General features: G+C 34.7%; 1 protein-coding gene across 1 annotated transcript in view; it reads left to right on the forward strand.

The window, feature by feature from the left end:
• Positions 1-17,301, forward strand: part of LOC120518438 (kin of IRRE-like protein 1) — a 299,507-nt gene extending 282,206 nt beyond the window's left edge. Inside the window, exons 12-15 of the mRNA XM_039741222.1 lie at positions 591-698; positions 3,803-3,930; positions 9,839-9,916; positions 16,120-17,301. Of these exons, the coding sequence (XP_039597156.1) occupies positions 591-698; positions 3,803-3,930; positions 9,839-9,916; positions 16,120-16,683 (878 nt within the window). The 3' untranslated portion in view covers positions 16,684-17,301. The remainder of the gene's footprint in view (positions 1-590; positions 699-3,802; positions 3,931-9,838; positions 9,917-16,119) is intronic.
• Positions 17,302-22,849: the final 5,548 nt, after the last annotated feature.

Genomic DNA, 22,849 nt, shown 5'->3' on the forward strand with positions numbered 1-22,849 from the left:
AGATTTTTTTTCCCGATGTGCCCATGTCCAGTTTAGGGGAACATCTATGTCATGTGTGTTTTGGGGCAATTTAGTGAGGACAGTGATACTATTGTAAAACATATAAAATGCTAGAGTGGACAGAAATTGTTTTAGTTAAAAATAGTAGTGTGAACATAGCCTAATAGAGTACCTGTAGTATATGTAACAAAGATTTCTATCCCACAAAGGAGCTGAGGCTCCTAAAAATAACACAGCCTTTGTCTTGGCAGTCCACTCTGGTCAGTTTCCCAGATGCCTTGGACTGTTTAAAAATACCATCTCTTTTGATTTGTCAACATTGTGCCATTCAACAAAAGTACTCCTTCAAAGTTCATCATCAACCTTCCCTTGCAATGCTGATATATCTTCAGAAAATTTCTGCCAATGGCACGCTCAGGAATGTGTTGAGGTGTACAAGGTGAATAAGAAGGGAGCCAGTACTCTGTTAGGCCTTGGTGCAGGACATAGAGTTACATGTTGAAATGGTGGCTATAAAAATAGTTGGAACAATACCTGAGATGAATTTAGAGTTTACCCTATTTGTAATATTGTTGTGTTCTTTTTTACAGAGATTGTCCCTGTTGGAATCATAGCTGGTGGGACAGTAGGAGCTTCAATTCTTCTGATGTTTGTATTAATTGCACTAACCCTCTTCCTGTATAGACAACGCAAAGGAAGTAAGGAAACATCCATCTATCCATTAATACATCTTTGTTACTGTAGGCTGTTTGTTTAAGATCTTTGGCAAAGAGTGTTTTCCTAGGTGTGATTTGTTTCTTCTGCCATAGTTATGTTCATAAATGGTTGATAATAAGTAACTAGAATATGCTGAAATCTTTTCAGTAAGTTGTAGAATGTTAAACTGTAAAACATAAGGGGCAAATGCAGTCATCCTGTCTTGGCAGAAAGTCTCAGACACACTTTACTCTGCTGTGACTTGTGATAATGCGCTAATGGATGCTGTCACATCAGGAAAGTGCCTAAGCTAAACCACTTCATCGCACCTATATCAGAGTCTTATACTGCAATTATATCTTAATTAAATGAGATAGAAAATGCTACTTTGTGATCTACAGTACTTGCATCTTAGAAAACATTTTTCACAGATTAGCAGAAAAGCAATCAAGATCTAGCTATTGGCTTTGATGAGGCAACTGATTGCACTGTAAGATGGATCTAACTGTGGCATAAATTAACCCACGTCGGGGAAAGTAAAAGTAAGAAAAAATAACAAACATAAAATACTTTATCATACCAAGCTGAAAGTATTGGGCATTTATCATTAACTTTATTTAAAATTTGCCTGCTGTAAAATAGTTATTCAACAGGCAAAAACAAAGATTACGTACCTCTGTGGCGAATTATCCAGCAGTCATGGATTCCCTGACACTTGCTGCAGGGAGATATTTAGAGAGATACAAGGAGCTATCATTTCTTTCTCGCTAAAGAGTTTCTCTTGTTCCTGATTCCTTTCAAAGGACTGTAGGCACTAAAACAGTATTAGCAAGAGGTCACCACAGATTACGTGAACCACACAAGGCACTCATTTAAAAAAAAAGCCTGGTTTGGAGTCTAATTTTTTTGTTCTTCTGAATCTTACTGTAACTGACACTGATTGCAAATATTTGCATTCTGCAATCTTAACATTTTTATTTGGTTTTCCGAAGTGAGCCGATGGTGGCGTTTTTTTCACTATTGCAGCAGGTGCATTACACCTTAGAATTCTTCTATAAATGTTGCATGGTGATAAAATATTGCATGTGAAATAACATGCATTCTTACCATATCAGAAAATACTACATTTTAAAATGCATCATTTTTCAGAAGCATAACCTTTTACCAGAATACTTCCTATAGATTAAATAAATGCAGAGAGTGCAGAAGATTAAAGTCAGAATACAAGACTGTGATATAAGCAAAATGTGAAAGAATTGGCTTAGCTACCCACTGGATTTGTGTCTGCTAGGCACAAGTTATTTGCTTTCCTCAGAAGTAAAGACACTTTCCCTGCAGATATTTATTTGATGAAATTATAAGAGAAAGTTCACCTGTATTTAGTTTCTTTCACATTTTGGCTTTCAGAAAATTATTTTGCTTTTTTTCACAGTTTTTTTGAATTACATTGTGTTAATAGAATGATAAAATAATACATAATATGAAAGCTCTTAATATTTGATGCAATTTGGTGAAATGTAAAGATGTACAAATATATTGAACTTTCAAGTGCTACACATGCCACCTTAAAGTAAGGTTCAGAGTTGAAAAATGTTCCAAAGAAATTGAGTAAAACTTCCCTTTTTTAGTGTTTAGTGGTATGCCTTTGCTTGGGCAATAGGGTGCAACCACTGCTTTCATAAATGCCAATATATAGGACTGGAAAATGATGAAAAGTGAACTAGTATTGCTTTCTTTAGTACTGAGATTTTCACACTGGACCATATACAGTACTCTGTATTTGATGTAGACGTAAGAATTCTTTGAGCAAACGTATAAGTCAGACACTTCAGTCAAATTAGAAAAAAAATAATTAAGTCAGCATTTCTTCTACAGTTTTTTTCTTCAACTTGCTACCAGAACAAATGTTATATTAAAATCCACATTTTATACAGACTGGATGATTATGATTAACAAATTATGTTATCTGAGTTCAGGATAGTTTATATCATCCAGGTTTTTATTTCAATAGAACACTTCATTAACTCACAAGATATTTAGGTTTGTGTATCACATGTAGTCCAATTTAAATGTAACTTATGTATGCAGGCAACAAAACATAGGAAGAGAATGTTCTCACCCGTCATTTTGCTGGCTTACAGGTGATTCACACACACATTCTAAATGGAATATTTTACCATTGTTTTACTCTGCCAATATTTTTTTATAAAATACCGAAAACTAAAATAGGTTGATTGTATAAGTATTTACTGTTTCTATTCAAGATAAATATGACGAATTTATTTTAAGTTTATTTGACGGGCTAGTCATCATTTTTAGTCAGCTCGCCCAGCGGCATTCTCAAGCTCTTTTTGCACTTGTCATTATGATTTTTCTCTAACCGTACAGTTATTTATTGCTCTTCTAGACAATATTTAACACTATGGCCTAATAAACTAAAGCCATATGTGATATCCTTTCCTTTCAATAAAACTCCATAGGAGCACTGTGTTTCCTTCCCCACTATCATAACAATTACTAGGTGATACTGGACACTCACACCTTTCTAATTCAGGGGATTGGAGATCATTTTTAATTTGAGGATTAAAAATGCAATATTAATCTTTCATTCTTTTTTGAGATAATAATAAACCTTGAATGTTATTTGCTTTTTTTGTCTCCTAAATTCTGAATTAGCAGAACACAAGCAAGTTCAAGAACACCATTGGTTTTATTCCCTAGAATAAAATTTCTTTGGGTAAATTGCGTAGGATTAGATAGACAGTAGTACATAAAAGCATCTAATTTACATTTAAATACTGTGATTAAAAAACATTTTGTTCCATTAATTTCCTTTAAATCATGGCATAATCAATTTGAAGTAATCAAAACTTATCTTCTTACAGCACTTTATTTCTGATTTTTAAACATCAGTCTTTAAAGATGAAAGCTTTCATAACCGGCTTAAAAATCCATGCAGTTAATATGTAAATTTAGTTTTTTTATTAATCTAATTGTTGTTTTACTAGTATGGCTGTTTCTAAAAAAACAATATGGATTTATATTAAATGTCTAGTTTATAGATATTCATGGTTGACAATATTCAGTTCATATATTCATCTTGCAGGTCGTAGGGGAGTTACCCTGGGCAAACCTGACATCAAGGTAGAGACTGTCAATAAGGAAACACACAACCTGGAGGATGATGCCTCCAGCATATCAACCGCTCCTCGAATGGTTAAAACTATGTACTCTGTAAGTATAACATCAGTGTTTATGGAAGACAATTGTATTTCATTATACAGGTACTTCAAAATGTTGCTTATAAATGTACAGTATTAGTTTGAGCATTTAAATCTAAATTAGCTTATAGTTTTATGTTATTATTCTGTTACACACAGTATGTCTATAACCTAAAAATTCCACTTATACTGTACCTATAATGTCCTGTACGGAGGTCTGTTTTGTCATTTGTAGCTCATACAGAAATACACACATAAGAATTATTTTATTGTTTAAAAATGGCTGGTCTAAAAAAATGTTAAAATGCTACTCTTTGTTATATTAGCATTCTCACACTTCTGATTTTTGACTTTGTTATCTTAGCATACCCATACTTTTGATGTCTGATTAGCTTTTTTGTGGTTTTTCAATAGTTTTCCACAAGGTATGCCTGTTGACATGCCACATTTGGCAACCTTATGATAATTAGCATAGTCTCATAAATATTGTAATAATTATTATGCTACATCTTAAAATTTTCAAAAACCCATTGCTTTTGACAAAAAGGCCATAGGAAGTGAATGTATCATCTGAGAAGTTTTTAAACAATTGTCTCAGCAGAAATACAGTATAAAGAACCACTGTGACCATATAATTTGTGAAAATTTTAATGGTGTTTTTGATAAACTCCGGTGGATTTTATTACAGCATTGCAATTTCAAAACAATAAAAGCATACTATAAATTATTTGATCAGTGTTTATTTTTTATAGTTCATTGAACAGAACATACCAACACTAAGCGCTTTATTATGCCAAAGACTCTAAAGGCTGTACAGCTTAAAATGTACATTACTTGAACTAAGTTAACAAGTTTTCAATTCTTAGCAAACAGTATTTGTCCAATAGTTATATTAATTTCAACAAGAAGGCCTTTTTGTCACAATATTCTTCATTTCTTGCTTATATTAATTTTGACTATTTAATTTTATCATTAAAGTTTGTCACCTTAAAAAATACAGATCTGAAATTTACTAGCAATATCTTTTATGACTGCTGTTTTCATCACTTGTTTTTATCAAATACAAAGAATTGTAAGCATTCATGTGAACATTTAATTTGTGGATTTTAGATATTAAAGAATGGGTGTTGATGAAGTGAGCATGCTGTGATTAACCAGGGTTTATTGGTAACTGAATAATTAACTTAGATTATCATCATAATTAAACTATTGTTAAATATCTGTCTTGAAAGACACCTTGTAAGGCCCTCAAGAGATGAAGGACTGAAATGTATACAATACAATCTGCCTAGAAAAAAATCCAGTTCCAAGTATGACAAATTCATTACTTCAGTTAGTTATTTTGGTACTCACTTAACAAACTCGTCATGCTTAATCATATTCCATTTTCAGGGTGCTAACGTGGCATAAGTTATATAAGTGATAGTCTAAAACTTGGCTCCATGACAAGGATGCACAAATGTACCAGTTAGGTGCCTTTGACAGGAATGCGCAGAAAGAAGACCACACCATGATTATTATTTTTAAATCCCAAGATGCAGTAGTAATTAAGTGCTTATTCAGAATGAGGTATACATTTACAACTATGTTCCTTTTATCAGTTAAAAGGGGAGCTCCCACTGTATGTAAATGGGTCCATTATCTTTCACTATAATTAGATTATGTCGTCAACTGCAACTTCTTTTAAAAGATATATCCATCCATTTTCTAAACTGCTTATGCATTCCAGGGTCATTATGTGCTGGTACCATTACAGGGCATACTCAAGCACAAACTCTAAACTTCTTTGTACCCTATTTTAACAAACAAAGAACAAACACTTTTTAGTGCACTAGCTTTTAATGTTGCCATTTGAAGAAAGGTGGACAGGGACAAGGCTTGTTTGACTATACAGTAAATATTATCATAATCAGATGTATGTGTCACGTAAGCCACAAAAACTCTTGCATCCCTTAAACAAAATAAAAGTAAACTGGCATGTAGAATTTGTTTTTTTTAATCTTTATTCATATTCAAAAATGGAACACCAAAACTCTATTTTTATTAGTGGGGGAAATTGTCTTCTGGTACTGAAGATATGTGGCATAAAGTGTCTTTATTTTTCAGCTTTAAGTCACAAACTCATCAGGTAATCGGGCACTTGCCACTTGTTTCACCTTTATGTTTTAATGGCTCCAAATGGTGTGTCTCTTATGCAGAGTTTCCTTGTGGTGTCACAACATACAATACATGCACTGGCAATTATCGTAACTCATTTAGACACAACCACTTGTTAATTTGTTTTATCTTAGAAAGTATTAATACATGGGGTAGAATCTAATAATGTACAATACAGTGGCACATTGTGTATTAGCTGCTGCATAATGTAAAATATGAACCAAACTAAATGTATTAGGTTCTCACTACTGTTGCTGAGCTCTTGCTGTGCAAAACCTCATCAGCAAGGTACAAGTTGTTGATCTACATTATAGCCCTCCTGGGGTCACTTTTGATTCAAGCCCTAAACACCATCAAATGTTACCTCTAAACCTCCTTGCCAAACTAGCCCAAAGTACCAATTGCTGACCCTTACCAATATTACACTCGTGCTTCATTTCGTTTTTATTTAAAGGCAGCAGTGCCCTTGATTGCTACCTGGCCAGTCTGCAAAATCAGCAAGACTCAGATAACATTATAAGACTACATTGCTGCCTTCCATACAGAAGTAAAAATACATCTCTCTGATGCTAGGCTGACTAGGTTTCAGATTGATCCTATAAGAGCACTGAATCAGTGGAACGCATAATGGACTGGCACCCTATCAATGGCTGTTTTCTGCCCTGTGCTTAGTGCTGCCAGGATAGGCTCTGAGACCCTCCTAACCCTGAATTGGATTAAGCTGATTTGAGAATGTTTTGTTGTGTATGATATCTTTTATGGTGAATAGTTTTTCAGTAAACTTTCTCATATTTGTTTAGTGCAACGTTAATAGAAAATTCATTTAAAAAAGTATAACACACACATTTGATTCAGTCAACCAACAGTGGCATCTAAACCCATGACCATATTGTTTTATCTTGAGCTATTTAAAATTACACTGCCTTATCCAAGAAGGCTTCTTAAAAACTTGATATTACATATGTTTCATATGGGTGCATGTTGGCTGCTGTAGCAAAAGGACAACGATAAAGAGTTGAGGCACCAGATGGTGAAACCCATGTAATTGGCATGTTTTGGCCAAAACAAAAAATGCAAAGATTGGAACAGCAGCCAGCGCTGCAGCATAACATTGTTTCAGATGTGAATCTAACAATTCTGATATCGCTTGGAGGTGGCATCTTCTTAGGTGGTTCTGGGAGAAAGCAGCAGGTTCATTGTCTGAAGTGAAAGTGACTTCATAGCTCCTCCTACTGTCAATCTTCTGTTCTGAGGGCCAGAAAGGGGAGAGGAAGTGAACCATCCCTGACTCAGACTGGCATTACCATTAACAGCTATGAAGTTGTCTCCCACTCACATGTAAGAGATGTCATTTAGTCCTTGAGTTGTAACAACCTATAGTTTAATACCCTTTCTGGAAAGAAGTGTCTTCAACATAAAATTTATTCTGTTACTTTGTGTTTAAAATAATCTGTAGCTTTATTTTTGTACATTTTGTGATTTGTCAATTAACTTGCTACAGTGCTCTTTACCCACATTCAGTGAAGAGCGTTATGGATACTGTATGTAGACTGAAATTGTGTAACAAAAATGTCTGAATGATATGGAACTGGAACTATGACCAAGGCAATCGTAATATACTAGTAGTATTTCATAACCACACAAATTATTTTGTGGAATAGGAAATTCTCATTTGATGAAAAAGTAAAAAAAAACAAGGCTGCTAGCTTGAAGATCAATATCAAGAAATCTGCAGCTTTATGCTGTAAGAATTATATACAGTGTGACCAAAGGCAGGAGGGAAAAAGATCTAAATTGCAGATGAATAATAACAAAATATCTTACTTTCTCATATATGAAGTATAGGGAAAGTATTGTAATTGTCCAAAAATTTCATGTCAAGATTTTGATGAATGTTGATGTTTTAGACCTCTCTGAGTCCGAAAATACTAAATTTGGAATTATGTCTTTGTGTCTGTGTGTGTGCGTGTGTAAACACGATAACCTGAGTACGCTTTCATTTAGGTCAACCAAATTTTGTTTACAAGTATTAGATACAAAACGTAGATTTCTATCAACTTTTGGGCTATTTCCGCTAACCAGAAGTGGTACTTTACCTTTTATTCATGCAGCTGCAGAGTCCTATTTATTCAATTTTCCTTTTTTTGTTCAATATTTTAATTTGATTTGATTTTTGTTGATGGTTTTTTAATGTGCGTAATATAAAAATATAATCATTGTGTTGTGGTTTACACCTCAAATATCCATCCCCATATCTGAGTATACAAGAAAGTCTAGGGGAGACAACCCCCGTTTTTTTTTGTTTTTTTTTATGCATCTAAGCCTCAAAATGCTTTAATCCACTCTTGTATTATTTAATTGACATTATACAACTTATTAAGGGCTGGAGTAAACATAAAACCTATTGAGGGATGAATACAACTAATGAATTGCAAATAATGGTAATTTTCATGGTCCAGCTTCTGTAACTCCATGGCTGACGTTTAACTTTGCTCAAGATGAGGCAGATAATAAGCCTCTAAAAGACATCCAGATAACATCATCCACTAAAACTCTTCATGACTCGCCACAACTGAGACTTTTCACCGTCACTAATTTGGACCTGCCTATATAATGAGTTATAGGAGAGTGGTTGTTGGCAGTGCCAGAGAATAGCACACTGGTCCTTGACTCAGATGGCTGATTCCATAGTTTTAAGAAATGTATCTGTTTCTACATGTCAGTAATGGCCCAGGACAGTTCGATTAAAATAAAACAGCACTAGTGGTGCCTCCTTGTGAGCATTTGGGAAAGCAGAGCTTGAAATATTTGCATAATGTTTCAAAGTTGAATCTTAGGTGCACATTCAACTTTAAATCTGAAAGCTGCCTTAAATTTAAACAATTTTTCAAATCTGAACAGCAGTGTAATGCAGAATCTCAGCTGTGCGAGACTTGCTCAGTCTCTGCCTCTGACTGCTATTGTCTCTGCTGGGATTTTTCTAATTTTATTATGGCACAGTTTGATTTGCTCAGTGCCAGATGACCTTATTTTAATATCTAATGGTTTTATGTAATTAAATATTGCACCCAGACATCAGGACTATCCTTATTCTGAAGATCTCAGCATCCTTTACTTGCAACATTTTCAAGAAAGTAAGTGTATGTTTTGAATCTGAATTCCACTCAGAGGCCCTTATACACAGCCAGAATCACGCTTTGCTCATAATCTGACCCATCCATTACCATGACAACACAGCGGAGAAAGTAATATATTTGGTCCTGCTTTTTTCAAAATCTGCCACGAATAAAGCCTGTTATTGCACATTTGCACAAATGAAATGGCCATTATTTATTAGTTATATCATTATTGTTTTGTGTAGTTGATGTTCATTTAAATAAGTTTAATTTAATTTTACTTCAGTCTTATCTAGGTGACAGTAACAAGACAAAAACAAGACAAAATAAATACATATTTGCATATACTGTATTGTCATTTAGTCCCAGGTAGCAGATACTTGTCTCAGCAGAACTGGGCTTAAGGCAGGAATCAGCCATAAGCAACATATTAGTCAAAATGTCTAGCAACATACTTGTCACTCACACCACAAGTAACAAAGAAAATGGTCAGAAAAATGTATGCAGAATTTCATTCTCTATTTCTGTTCATATTGCATAGAAAAAAGTTAACAGTTCAGTAGATTTTTGAAATACACAAGTTTGTGTGCAGGGAAAAAAAATAACCTGATTTCACTCTTTTCTGTCTCTTTGTTTCTCTCTTCCAAGCCATTCAAGGATGAAATTGACCTAAAGCAGGATCTGAGAAGTGACACACTTGACACCCGTGAGGAATACGAGCTGAAGGTGTGACGCCATGCTGTTTTGAATTGATTTCATCTTGCATGGGTTCTAGTTGGTTTGTCTGTGTGCTTTTGCCCCATCCAAGTGGTCTGAAGCCAACAAGGGAGCAAATGAAGTATTAGAAGGATTGGGAACAAAATGGAAACAAAACTTTAGAGATATGTGGACAAAGTTCTAGGAGAGAAATGCAAGAAGCTTTAACATAGAGATTGAAATTTCCAATACCAGGTGAAAGGTATATAGAGCATATTAACCAAAAAGTTGGGTGGACAAAATGGGCGGCCAGGTGGAGTAATTACTGTAGATTGGAAAAGGCAAGGATCATGTTTAGCACTGGTGTGCTTAGTTTAATGTTTTTATGGAGAATTTTGTTTTATGTGAAATATGTAAATATGCAAAGTTAATAGAAAGTGCACAATACAAAAATGAACTAAATTGACAGCATTTGATTAAACTGAAATCTGCAGGAATTAAGACGTAAAGTGAGAAAAATGTCATGAACAATGATAGATAGGGTTTAGATTTGTAAAAACAACAACAAAAAAAATAACGTACAGTTCTGTAATTCATTTAAACAATTTCAGTGTCAAGGGAGAATGGATCTGATCCTGTCACACTGGGCACAATGCTTGAAACACTCCTGGATAGGGGCCAGACTTCTTAGAACACACTCACATACATATAGGGCCAACTTAGAATCCCTGAGTCTTTTGTATATGAGAGGAAAACTGGAAAACTTGAGAAAAAAATCACACCAACACAGGAAGATTACAATTACCGTACACCGACAGTCACTGGGTGTAGTAACTACAGGAAAACAATGCTGCCCAAGTAAACACAAACATGTGGGTTATATTTATATTAAAAACAGAAACTGATGAAGTTAGTGGGTTGGAAAGGAGGTTGACAGTAATAAAAGGACTGTAGAAAATAGGGTTCCATTTGTATCAGTGGAACCAAGTTTTTACATCCACTTTCTGGCATAACTGGGCAGTTAAGGGCTTAAGAGAAAGTGTCATTGCTGAGATGGTTTTGAATTTAGGGTCATAAATATATTAGAATCTATAACATAGTAGTAAGACACACATATATCATATCAGTGTTCCTCTAAATATGTAAGGATACTTTTCAGGTGAATGTGTAACATATTCATGCACTGGTGAACCCTGCTGTTTCACAGCTCTTAGTAACTGGGTTCAAATCCTGATCCGGTCACTGTATCTGTGGCGTCTGCAATTTCTTTCCATGTCTATGTGAGGGCTTCTTCCCAACACTGGCATACTGGCTGGGCTGGTAGCCTTATTTTATTATCTGTATTTGTTTTACTGTGTTTCCACAGTAAACATATAAAAAATAATAATAATAAACATATAAAAATAATTGCTTCAAAACATAATTACTATATGTAATTTAGTGTCAGGGGACAATGTATGTTGTCATCTTTCATCATTCATTCAGTTTCCTTTCGCTTCATATCAGCACCTTAGTTCCATGCAGAAAACTGAAATGCACAGTTAAGAAGTTGTTCCTTGTGCTTACAAATGGCAGGATCTACTCCTGAAAAGTGGGTTCACAATCTGCTCTCGTTGCTATTCTAGGTAGGTCACAGGTATAGTAAGGCTCAGTAAACTGATTAAGAAAAGAAATCCATCTGAATTACAGTAGTCTGAAATTTCATTTGACCATTATTAACTGGTTCAAAAATATCCATTAAATCAACAAATCAGGCTTTATATGAGATGTTTGGGACATAAATCAGTCTTAACAATGCATACACACTATAAAGAAATGTTTCAGTACACAGAGTAAGCTTTTCAGTAGATAGTGTTTGTGTTTCACTATATAGAGTATGTACTGTGAAGAATTAAGTAAGTCGTAAACAGCACCTCAGAGCATAAACATCTTCTCCTGACTGCTACTTGTAAAGTATGTGTGTGCTCACTTGTTATCAATTTAATTTACAGTCTTCAATGTATTCTTTTTAAGGTCACTTCCTCTTAAGAATCTAGTGTGTTATTCAGTAATCACAAATATAGGATGAAAAAAGAAAGACCATAAACAGAAAACATGATGTTACATATAATGAAAAAATATCATGCAGTATATATACTAGCTCCCTGGAGTTTATTTTAGAACATTGCTTATACACCTGAGGAAGCAAAACAGAGTTGCAAATAAGAGAAGAAATGTCTGTCTGCAAAACATACACTAGCAGACAGCTACAGCCATTTGAAATGGAAGAAGTAATATGACAGATTCTCCATTATCACATCCCATTGAGCCCATAGCCACTTATTCTGCTCCCAAGCAGCTCAGTCAGGCTGTCAGTCACATTGAAAATATCACCTTTAAAGTTATCCTCTGATATCATGAAGGGGAAACTTTATGGTTGACAACAGAAATCCAGCAATATCAGATTCACCAAGCTCTCCCCACGACTGAGTCAAGATGCAAAGTATCCTGTATTCTAAGTTGGACTGTCCTTTACTATCCTTTATCCTGCACATTATTTATAGCTGTATTTCACCACTTTGTCTGGGTATTATTTCCAAAGTCTAAAATTTAAAATGTCAAAAGTTGTTGAGTTTAAACTAAATGCAATTGGTGATCTCAATTTTTTATTATTAGATTTAAATCACCTATGCGGTTATGACTAGAAAGTACAGTTTCAAATATGACAGGGAAACAGTACCAGGCAGATTGTAATGCTGTTGTAATCGGGAGAAGACTAAGCTTGCAATTTTAATTGTAATGCATAACTTTGGAGACAATATGGCCCTATCTGGTTTAGATTGGAACCAAGACAACAATGTTGAGGGGAATGTTTTGTTAAAGAAAAGGTTTAATTTAGAAAGAAAGAAATAATTATATATAAATTGTTATAAAATAAATAAATACAAACTTAGATAATACTATGCTTATTGTCAACACTCAAAAAAATTAAAAAAGTGTGCTATTTTGAAATAATTACTGCAGTATATTATATTACAATATAAACTGTGACATATTAGAATTGGGTCAAAAAAAATGTAATAATGAAAAGACAAATTTAAAAAGTTGGTAATTTTAGGATTTTTTAAAAATGTTTAAACGTTTTTAAATATTATTAGCCTGGAGCATTTAGTATTTGTGTGCATAATAGTAAAAGGCTCTATCACCAGTTATTTTATGCATAGCTCATAGAATAGTAAGCAAAATAATGTCTGAGAAAAAAATACCAACTGTGAATATAAGGGGACAGGCACTGAAAAATCTAAGGAATAGCAAGATTTATACACAATATGCAATTAAAAGTATTTTAAAATCAATTGTAACTGATACAGATAAACTATATAATAATCCTGAGACCAGTGAGATGTATTCAGATTTTCTTTTACTGGTTAAGATTCTTTCTGTTACCTTTTGAATCCGCTGCAGTCAATTGATGCCTTTCTTAGGCAGTCCTGTTAGAAGTGCATTATGGCAATCTATCTGGCTAAAACCATCAAGTATATTCATTGTTTTCAACAACAACTGCTTTTCCCATGTTTAGCCTGACAGCCTTAGGAAATTACTACTTATTCAATCTGCAATGCTAGTAAGACATTTGATCTGAGGGTGCAAAGCCTGGAGGTTAATCAAGATTTATACATAAGTAAAGCTGTGTGTGATCTGCATATATGTGCAAATTCACCTTGTGTTCCAAACTAATCTGGCCTAATGGGCACTTTTAGATTGAAAATAGCAGTGGGCTCAGAACAGATCCTTGCAGTACAACGTGTATGGTATCATGGACCTCTGACATATAATAACCACAACTTGCAAAGAATATTCTACTTTTTAAATAGGAATAAAACCAGTTTAGGACACTAGCAGAGAGACTCACCTAGTGGCTAAGACGACTAATGAAAATACTCAGGTCTGTGCTGTCAAGTACTGTTCACAAGTCCAAGAGAACAAGAACTGATGCTGTTTATGTCAGCATTAACCTACAAATTATTAACTACTTTAGCCAATGTAGTTTCTGTACTGTGATTTCGCCAAAAACCTGAGTGAAGTTTATCAAGAATAAAGTTTTTATTCAATTAATCCTTGAACTGCAGAAGCTACTTTTTCAAGAATTTTAATTAGAACAGGTAGGTTAGAGATAAGTCTAAAATTATGAAAGACATGGGAAAAAAGATTATTTTTCTGAAGCAGCAGTTTAACTACTACAGCCTTTAATCTGGGAAAACACTAATATCTAATGAACACTTAACTATTTCATGTACACAACCAATTAACACATCTGCAACTTCTATTGAGACTGGATCAAGGACGCAGGTGGATGGTTTAATATGAATAATTACTCTATGAAGTGCAGGTAAATCTATGTTAGTAAAGGAAATTACTTCACTGTAATGAGCATGCTGAGATTCAATGGTGTTTACCTTTGAAGGATGTATTATATTGCATTTAATATTTTATTTTTAAAAAATGATGAAAAAGCCTTACAAATTAGCATTAAAGGTTTCCACCTTAATGTTTATACTGCTGGCTAAATTAAAATAAGCACTGTATTCAGCCTGACTACTCAGAATAAGAGCAAACCTAGACACGGCAGCAAAGTCAAATTAATATCTTTTATCCATATGCTGGTCTTTGTTTCTAGTCACCAATATCTCTAAAGTATGTCAAATATAATTCAGTAATGGTAAGACGTACTTCCACACATAGGTTTTTATTCCCTTTGAAATTTTTAGGTCTAGCATATGTCTTTCTTTGTTTGTTGGCTGGGTAACATGCTGACTGAGATCAAAAGAATACAGTAGACCAATAAACTCTCTTGTTTTGGGGTCACACTGATTATTTGCATGAAAACTAAACTTGTCTACTATTAGAACCTATTATAATTTTAATTATTATAGATAATTAGTCTGAGAACTTATTAATTAAAGACCTATTAGATTTTGGTGGAAAATGAATTATCGCTATGAGAGAGTATGATACTCCTTGAATAGCTACAGCAAGATACTCAAAAGACGTGCGAAACATGCTATAGTTTAAACAGCTCAAAAATGCTCACTAAACCACTGCCTCTCTGTCTTTAACAAATAGTGCAAACAAAATGGAGGTGCAACCTCAATCAACACTGTAGAGCAATGTTTCACACAAACCTTCGTAATCTGTATTGTACAGTTTCTCTGTGGATAGCTAATACTACAGTATTTTATACCACTTGTTTGATCCCAGGATTAAATTATACTGTATGTCAAAAGCCTGACCCATTGTAAAAAGTATCTGTGTGCCAAATTTCAAGTGTGTGGCTTGAATAACAAAGCTATGGGTAAAAAACAAACTAAAGGAAAATTGTGCTTTACAGAAATAGGGATATATTTATGTATATTTATTATATAGTATATACTGCATATTTTTTGTGAAATAATTCACAAGTCTCATACATTTGATACATATGTCATTTTTGTAAGGAACAAGAAGACCATACCATTTCAAAAAAATCAGATGACTTGGGTTGTTCTGGCTTGGGCTAAATCTTGCCACTTGCCATGCATGAGTATTTGGTTAGCTAGTGCAGTCAGTGGTTTCCTTAAAAATGTATAAGTGAAAGGGCCCTGTAATGCAGCTTTAGAGACATGTTAGACATGCATAAAATAGGTTATTACAAAAAATGCAGAACGAGACGAACACAATTAGGGTAAATGTAGCAAATAAACAGACCAAAGAAAATCTTGCATTCCCCACTAGGATCAATGTCCCAGTCTTTCTTTCAGGGATTTAAAATGCACTTTGCTACTTCTTTAGTTATCTTTATCCATGCCCACCCACATTTGAAATATAGTTTATACTATAGTGCTGAGCTGAGGCCTCAGATGAAAAAATCAGACATTCCAAAGATAGTCTTCTTGCCATTTTAATACACAGCAGAGACCTACAGTACATGTACTGTAACAGGCCTGCGTATCAGAATGGGAAATTTATTTTCAATCAGTAACTGCCTCCTATTGCTTTGTTTCCTTTGTTGTGGTCCTGGAGTTATTATATCCAGGGTACTAGATGAACAGTTCTAAAAGTATGTTGATCCATTACCATTTAAAATTAACCAACCTTGCATTTCATCACTGAATGAACCTGCAGGGATAAAGCAAGATGAAATCAGATCATTTTCAAAGATTGATATTCAGTTTCACTTTTTCTTTTTTTTTTTTTTTGCATTTGTTTCCCCTTAGGATCCCACCAATGGTTACTATAATGTGCGTGCTGCACATGATGACACAAGACCTTCTTCACGCTCCATGCTTTATGCTGACTATCGGTCCTCCACAGGGCCAGCTGCAAACCCAAGTGCCACTATTGCTGACAGAGGAGGCGGAAGTGGACCGGGGCGATGTTTTGACCCAAGACCCCCATCACGGTTATCCCATGCAAGCTATGCCCAGTTTAATACATATGCCCGGACTGGAAATACCAACAATGCTGTGGCTACAGGTTCAGACTTTGCTTCAGAATGTGGCCCCACTATGCTGGACACTACTAATCAGCTATCCTATGAAAACTATGGCACAGGACATGGGTATCCACAGAGTGTCAACACCTATGCTCCTTACAGGCTGGGCTTCCCAACGCAAGGAAATCTGGGGTTAGATCGGCTTAGTGCTGGTTATGAAGCTTTTACAGCAGCAGGTGAAGGCAACCTTGGAAAATATGGCCCCTCCACAACAAGGTATTCATACTCTTCACAGCATTCTGACTTTGGTCAGAGACATCAGCAGCGTATGCAAACACATGTGTGATAAGGATAGAATTAAATTTAAAATTAGATGTAACTAAGGTGAAACAACACAGAAGGCAGGTACCATGGGAGATTTAGGAGAAGACAACTCTGAAAAATTGATAGCACTACATACTTTACATGTGTGAGAAAAGTTTTTCAAAATGGACCCAGGCAACTTTCAAGAGAATGTTCATTGAATCTGTTTTTCTGCAGAAAGCCTGAGAGATTTTGTTCCAGTTACTGCCATCAGAGAGTGGTACATGTGTATAGCAGGTGCTGTGTCTCTACATTCCTATTTAACTCTTTTTAGAGAAATGTATGGCACAGGAAATGTATTCTTATTTTTTTTCCACTGGAACATAAAAAACTGCAGTTATTGCCATCCTTCTCCTCTATGCATAGTTTAAAGTGAACAGGCTTCAGCAGGGCTCTTGTGAACTGCACTGTTAAAATGTGTGTGTATATGAGTGCATACAGACATGCTGTACAGTCTATCTATCTGTTAAATACCACCTTTCACATCTATATCTTTGTCATATAGCACTTTTGATATTTATCTATGATATAGCAGTGTTCTCATCCATCTCTCTATTTATCTATTCTAAAATATCTCTCTATCTATCTATCTATCTATCTATCTATCTATCTATCTATCTATCTATATATATTATATATATGTATATAGATATTATATACAGTATATTATAGCACTTTTCACAGCTGTCTATAATACTGCACATCTATCTATCTATCTATCTATCTATCTATCTATCTATCTATCTATCTATCTATCTCTGCCATGCAACATACAATTTACAGAGATATGCACCGTAACACTCATATGCATGTAATTTTTCATTTGCTGTTTCATTCAATATCTGAGAAAATAGAAAAAAAAAACATCATTCAAGCTTTTCACAAGCAGTTCTTCAAAGTAATTTCACCAAATTGTCTTCATACTGTGAGCAGAGACTGAAACAGCTGTGAATTTTCCTTGATGTAAAACCCTGTAAGACACTAACAGTAACCCTGTAAATGTTAGAGAAAACAGGCAAGTTGTGGAATTAATTTATGGTTCTATTAGAAGCCATCATATGTAGAGTTTTTGGCCACTCTCTCCAGAATTTTTGCCCAGCATAGAGTATGCACAAACCTCAAGTCCACTGCATTTTCAGTACATATATGGCTGCTGAAATACAAGCAAGTGAGGACTAGAGTAGCTGTGACAATCCATTAGGTTGAACTTGTGTCTCAATAAAGTTTTGAGACATAGTAGATGTTTCTAGTCCCCTCCATTTTTTGAAGGAGATAAATATTTTTTAATCAGTATGATTTGAAAATTGTCCTTCCACATAATGTAGCTTTACAAATTTCAGCAACACAATCATTAAAGAAGGAGATTGAACTCAGTGCCTGTGAGAGGTGAGAGACTGACTGCATTGGGAAAAGAAGCCCCATTTGTTTATGGCTTTTTTTCTGTTAGTAGCATCCTTGCAACTGCTGGGGCAGTGCATAAACCCGAATGTCAATTTCTAGTAGTCATATGTTCGTCTGTCCACATGCAGTAGGGGACATGGGGCTGAGCAATTATGCTATGCATGTCAAGTCCACACCTATCCATTGTAACTGTATATATGAATAATTAGAATAGAATTATTTCACATAAAAATGTATTTTTCAAATAATGTTTGTATAGTTCACAGGAAAGCACATGTGTTACAAAGAAAGATAAAGAGTTGGCAAATGTAATTATATTTAAAATATATGTACTGTATATCTATCTATATATATATATATATATTTTATTTTATTTTATTTTTTTTTTTACTGAAACAGTTGGCTCCAAAATTACCAGGGGATGGTGTAAATAAAGTTTCTGATAATATAATGGTGCACAAAAATGTATATAATTATGATATCAATGAGAATTTATTGAAAAGCTCTTTTTTCAATAATGGCTCATTTTTGTAAATGGTAAAATGTCACTATATTACTTTTGTTTATATCATTTACAGTTGCCCACAAGAGGGCGGCAAAGATTCTACTGAATCATTTCTCTCTCTGATACATTTTTTACTTCAATCAACCAGCTGCTTCTCCACATTGACATTCAAATGACAAAAATGCTACAGATTTTAAAACTGCAGTGTCAAATATTTAACATTTGTCTTATGCCATTTTAGTTATCTAATGAAAAAAAGCATAATTCCCAGCCTTGTTAATCACCCAAACATGTAACATATCTTTGAGCTTAGTCATCAGTATTTTTGCTGTGAATGTTTTGGTTCTCCTACAATGTCTCAGCGTTTCAGCTACATTGACATCCTTCTTCTGTACTTGCTTTATCAATCACTGGTTTGGGGGGGGGTGACTGAAACCCACCCATCGGCACTGAGCATACAGTAGTTACAATCCAGAAACTGGAGGAAACACGTACTTACACACTTCTAAGAATGGGCTAATTTAGAATCTTTTGGGCAAGGGAAAACCAGTCTGGAAACAGAACCTGGGCATCTGAAGCTGGGAGGTAGCAATGCTAAGTACTATGCCAACCTGACACACGACTTTGAGAATACAGCCAAAAACAGAAGCTAAGGCACTCGGCTTTAAATTCTCTTTGAAGACAGTGAATAGCATTGTTGTTTCACTGAGCAAGACTAAATGTCCTAGCCCAGCTGGTCTTGGAGCCTGCTGTGTAGATGCGCCTCTGATATGTTTCTAATACTGGGTGGGGTCATTAAGCTTAGAAAATATTTTTGTATTGCAGAGTTTTATGACCAAATTCTATTTCTTGTTCTTTTTGAACAAAGTCTTTCAGAAGGCGTATAAACATTTTGACAGCCCACCTTTGACATATTGCCATATGTAAGATCTTGCTTACATATGCGCTTGGAGGTATGGGGTTTCCCTGTCTCTTTGTATAAGAGTGATTATTACATTTACTGTTAGTTTTTTATGTTATATATACACAGGACAGAAAGACAAATACAGAATATTTTGTTTGTACAGTATATTTCACACATACAGTATGTAAATATGTAAGATTCAATTCATTATCTTGGCCTCGGGGGAGTAAATGGCACACTGCCATTAATAAGCTTCATTGTAGTACATTTTGTGTAGTAATGCAAATATATTACTACAAATATCATTGTGCATTAGAATTACAAAAACACCACATATATTCTGCTTAATTTTTTCTTTTTCACTGTTCAAAGTAAAATGTTCATTTGGTAGTCAGCACAAGCACTTGCTCCAGTTTACCTGGCAATTGCTGGGTCAATGCAGATGTGTTAAAATGCATGGCATCAGTCAACATCTAAGTATTTAAAAACCTAAATGATCCAATCAGCATCTAAACAATTCACAAGTGAATAAGAAACGTAAACCTATGATACAAAATAGGTGCACCAGGGAGGGCTTGGTGTCACTCCTTCCTGCTAAATTCAGAACAGTACAGAAATCTTCTTTGTAAGTGCTTAATGTTAAGTTACGCCTCCAATCCACTTCACATATACATCTGTCCCATTTGTGTGCATCAGTAGCTGAGAATTGAATTTCAGTTAGAGGTGAATGCGGAATTAACTACATATTGGCTGCAGCGAAAATGGCACCTTCTACCAAGGGATGTAGAACCAGAGACTTAAAAAGGCCAGTTACTTACAGTATATATGTAGCTTAATCTAACTGGGACTGTTGATATTCTTCAACATTTGTGGATTTATCTCAAGGTACAACCTTAGAAAAAACTTGTACAAACATGGGGGCCATGCATAAAGAATGGTGCACATTTGCAAACTGTTTTATAAGTAGAACAGAGTCTGTCTCTGTTCCTCTTTATGTACAGTATATATAAAGAGCATATGTGAAAATGTAGGTATACAGACACTCTCTATATATATTTTTATGAGCAATACAAACCTGTCTGTCAGTCCTAAAGTTGAAATTATTGATTATTTTTCAGTTGATTTCCAAATTTTAATGTACTTGAGCTCTGTGTAACTGGCTATATTCATTGACGCAATTCTATTACTCTGTGATCAATATCATCAACATACCTTTTCTTCCTGTTGACAAACTGAAGGCCTGTGGTCAAACACTGTTTTGCATTGGTACTGACAAAATCCTAACATCTTTCAGGCTAGCAAATAAATGGATATGTGGCTTTTGGCAGTTTAATGTTTAAATGCCTTGTGAAGGCTGACAGCAATCCAGTTGTCTTGTGAAAGAAAACACCAGTGTTCCCATTAAGACAAGCATGTCTGCAGTGTCCTTTAATGCTGAGCACATCCATTCAGCCTCTGTTCCCAAGGGAATGATGACATAACCTTCATGTAAGGTTATCGCTACTTTCAGTAAAATATTTAACTATCTCAAAAGCCCAAAGTCCCAGAGATATTCTTTCTGGGAAAAAAAGACATCTGACTTCAATGCAAACAATGGGGACAGGTCTTCAGCAGGAGGAATGTGTGGTATGAATGGTAACAATGGACTGAGCGGGACATTTGCATTTTGATTGACTAGCAGGCAGATTTTCTTTATGTATTCCTATTCCAGATCATTAAAGCTATAAAAGAATGTGCTGCACAAGCCAGATGATAAAACTGCCACTTTTTTGTTTCTCTTTAACTACTTCAGATTGGGTGTTTTAAATGGCACATATAAATGACAGCTTTGCCCACAGATAAGAGATGACTAGCCAACAGGTGAATGCATTTGCTTAGCTCAGAGATGTTTGGCACACGTTATTCTAAATTTTTATTGTTTTTCTACAGTGCAATATTAACACCATGCTCAATGGAAAGGTGCCTTACAGATAAAATATTATTTTTAAACCCACGATGAAACTCATGAATAGAGCCTACTTTTCAACTAATTATAGTAAATGAAGAGATGAGGAAGCAACTATAACATATAGTGGGAGCGGCTGGGACAATTCTTGACATCAAGAATAGACTAATGGACAAAGTTATTTTAATGTGAATGAAATCTCTGTATTATTTTTCATTTAATATTCTGTATGAAGCATACACTTTTATCTAAGGTGACTTATAGTGTCGTCAATCTCATTGAATTAATGCAAGAATAATTCCTTTAAAATGCTAGCCTGACAAGTTGAATAAGTTCACCTGATGGCACATGAAAGTTTTCGTGTGCATTCTTTTAAATTATCTAACAGCAGGTCATATTAATAAGATGTAATTTTTACTATTAACGTGGTAATATAATATACAGGTCATATAAATGAATATTCATCTCGTATAAGTTAGCCTGGTGTCCTTTATAAGTATCTATCCGCAGTCTATGTTAATGTGCTATTGTTATGTACTGTATATGTTATTTTAATATTAACTTTTTAATATACAGTTCATAATAAGGTGAGCCTGAAATTAATAAAATAGTGGCCCTTAGTTCACTGGGTGGCCATTTGTGTTATGTATCTAACAGCATTTTTGGGGGAACACCTGTATTGCCTAAAAACATACTCATTGATTAAACTAGAAACAGAATCATATAAAATCTACTGTTAAACTCCATTTTACAACAGAACCAGCATTAAACATTCCTTTTTATGAAAACGACTTACTAGGCTCATCATGAATTTCTGAAAATATTAAGTCACGACACTGGTGACTATGTACTGTATAGGGTAAAGCTCAAGATTGGTTATGCCTAAAAAAAGATATTTATATATAATTCACAGAATATCTTTAAACATTTTTGCAAAAGATGTATGATACAGTCATTTAGTAAAGTTTAAGGGGTCTTAATGTTAATTAATCTTTTCTTGCTTCAGCTACGTTTGCTGCAGTCTTTCAGATTTGCAGCTTGCAAGTGATTTCTCTTGGTGCCTTCCAATGGCCCGGAGTTGCTGTTGTCAAAAGATGTGAAGCATTTTAGTAATGCAGCTTGTACTCCTTGGACATCCATCATGGTACAGATCAGTGACTGAGGCATTCGGGTATGCATTTGTATTGTCTTACATTCTTTTCATGAACACAGTCATAGTTGCTTTGTTCACCACAGCAAAAACAAGCCACCCAATTACATGTCATATGCCTGATCTGTATAACTAGTCATGAACACCTGGCATGGACAATGAAGCAGAACCATTCTTGAGTTTACCAATAGTTGGTGACCCGATGTGAAACAAACACTGACATTAATTCAACCCCAGAGCATGT

This window comes from Polypterus senegalus, chromosome 18, assembly GCF_016835505.1.
Source record: "Polypterus senegalus isolate Bchr_013 chromosome 18, ASM1683550v1, whole genome shotgun sequence".
Lineage (NCBI taxonomy): Eukaryota > Metazoa > Chordata > Cladistia > Polypteriformes > Polypteridae > Polypterus > Polypterus senegalus.